Below are 1,603 nucleotides of genomic sequence, written 5' to 3'. Positions count from 1 at the left end.
TTAGCACTTCTCTTAAATGAATGTTTACCTTTCCAGGCAGCTGTGGAGGTGTCTCCTGAAGCAGTCCCTTGTCAGAACCGTTTCATTTCAGGCTTTGGCTTTTTGTTATACTGTTCTGCAATGCTCAGTTTAAAAAACAATGTGGTGACCAAAGCTGTAAAACAGAGTTTCTGACAGGTATTTGTTTAGAGTCGGTACATCAGGGTCTGAGGGTGGTTCCAGGGAAAGAAGGGAGCAACAGCTCCACTATGCAGATTACCCTTTGTAGCCGTGACTGCTTTTGTTCAGTAGCATTTGACACCCCGAGGACTTACTGCTTCAGGTCAGAAAAAGCAGCAGTGCTCCCTGATCCTCTGCTAGGATGAGGTGAGACTGTCCTGACAGCTAGGAGTCTGGTGTGAAGATTCCTAGATGGACCATGGGAAGATACAAGAAGATGCCCTCTCAGCATTTTGATGCAGAGAGGCAAAAATAAGGAGTAGATGAAATGGTTTTTTTCCCCTCTGTGTGGGAAAAAAAATTATATTTGGTTCAACTGGCAGTACAGAGGGGAGCCTGTTCCTCCCCATCATCAAAAATGTAAGGTACTCTGTCTTGCTTACCGAAGATTTTATCTTTCACCTTTCACTCTCTGTGGAAACACTTTCGCTGTGAATGGCAGATTTGCCTTCACAGCTAAGCTCTGTAAGTTCATGGGACAAAATTATTGTCTTTGCAAATTGGCAGAGTTCTGTCAAATCTGTTTGATAGAAGTGATAATGGATTATGCTGGCAGAAAAATTTTGTCCTGTACTCAATTAATGGTTGCCAAAAGGGAAGTGCTTGATTTAGTATTTTCTTGGGCCTTTGCAACTCTTACTTCAACTCTTACTCTACTTAAGAAATGTATTTAGAAGCAGGAACATCAGTTCTCTTCTCATTGTCCTCTACCACATCCCTGTGAAACAACCAGAGTAAAGCACGAACTTTGTCCAAAAGGCACATCAAATGCTTTACAGCACACTGAGTAGTCACTTTAGTGTCTTTTACCTTGCACGATGATGACGGCACCATGGGCTTGTGGGCTGGTAGAGTTTTAAACTCGATTTTACATTCCTCCTAGACTGTCACTTCACTGCTTGGTGAAAATTTCATTGTTGGTAAATAAAACTGTAACTGCTGTAACAAACAGTGCATGAAGCAACTAGAAGCATTTATTTTGTGAGAACAGAAGCATCCCTTCACAGGGTATTTCTTCCTTCTGTGCACATGCAGCAACAGTTCTGTGGGGCAATGAGGTGGCTATTGCTTTCCTTCAAGATGAGTACTTTTGCTGTCATTTCCTTTCAGGAAACATTTTCCTCTTTTTGTTCCCACAGAAGGAGATAAGTGAGGCTGTTGTCCTATAATCTTCTGGGGACAAAGACAAGGTTACTCACTGCTCAAAAGGAAGCTTTGGGTGAGGTCTCTCACCTGCCACTCTTGTGCCCTGCCACACTGGGCTAACACAACACTGAGGGCCAGCCAAGCTGCACATGCCAAAAGAAGACAGACACGGCCATGGAGCAAACTGAACGCAACCTAAATGCCCACCTCAATTTTGCTTCAATCTACAACATCCATA

At 43.2% G+C, this 1,603-nt stretch overlaps 1 protein-coding gene across 1 annotated transcript in view; it reads left to right on the top strand.

The window, feature by feature from the left end:
* Window positions 1-1,539: 1,539 nt before the first annotated feature.
* The window catches only part of PROKR1 (prokineticin receptor 1), a 3,397-nt gene continuing 3,333 nt past the window's right edge, over window positions 1,540-1,603 (top strand). The window contains 2 exon segments of the mRNA XM_014308972.2: window positions 1,540-1,601; window position 1,603. The exon segment at window position 1,603 is cut by the window's right edge and continues 398 nt beyond it. Coding sequence (XP_014164447.2) covers window positions 1,540-1,601; window position 1,603 — 63 coding nt within the window.

Source organism: Geospiza fortis, unplaced genomic scaffold (assembly GCF_000277835.1).
Source record: "Geospiza fortis unplaced genomic scaffold, GeoFor_1.0 scaffold134, whole genome shotgun sequence".
Classification (NCBI taxonomy): domain Eukaryota; kingdom Metazoa; phylum Chordata; class Aves; order Passeriformes; family Thraupidae; genus Geospiza; species Geospiza fortis.
The sequence above is the reverse complement of the archived record's forward strand: the minus strand, read 5'-3'. Positions and strand labels throughout refer to the sequence as shown.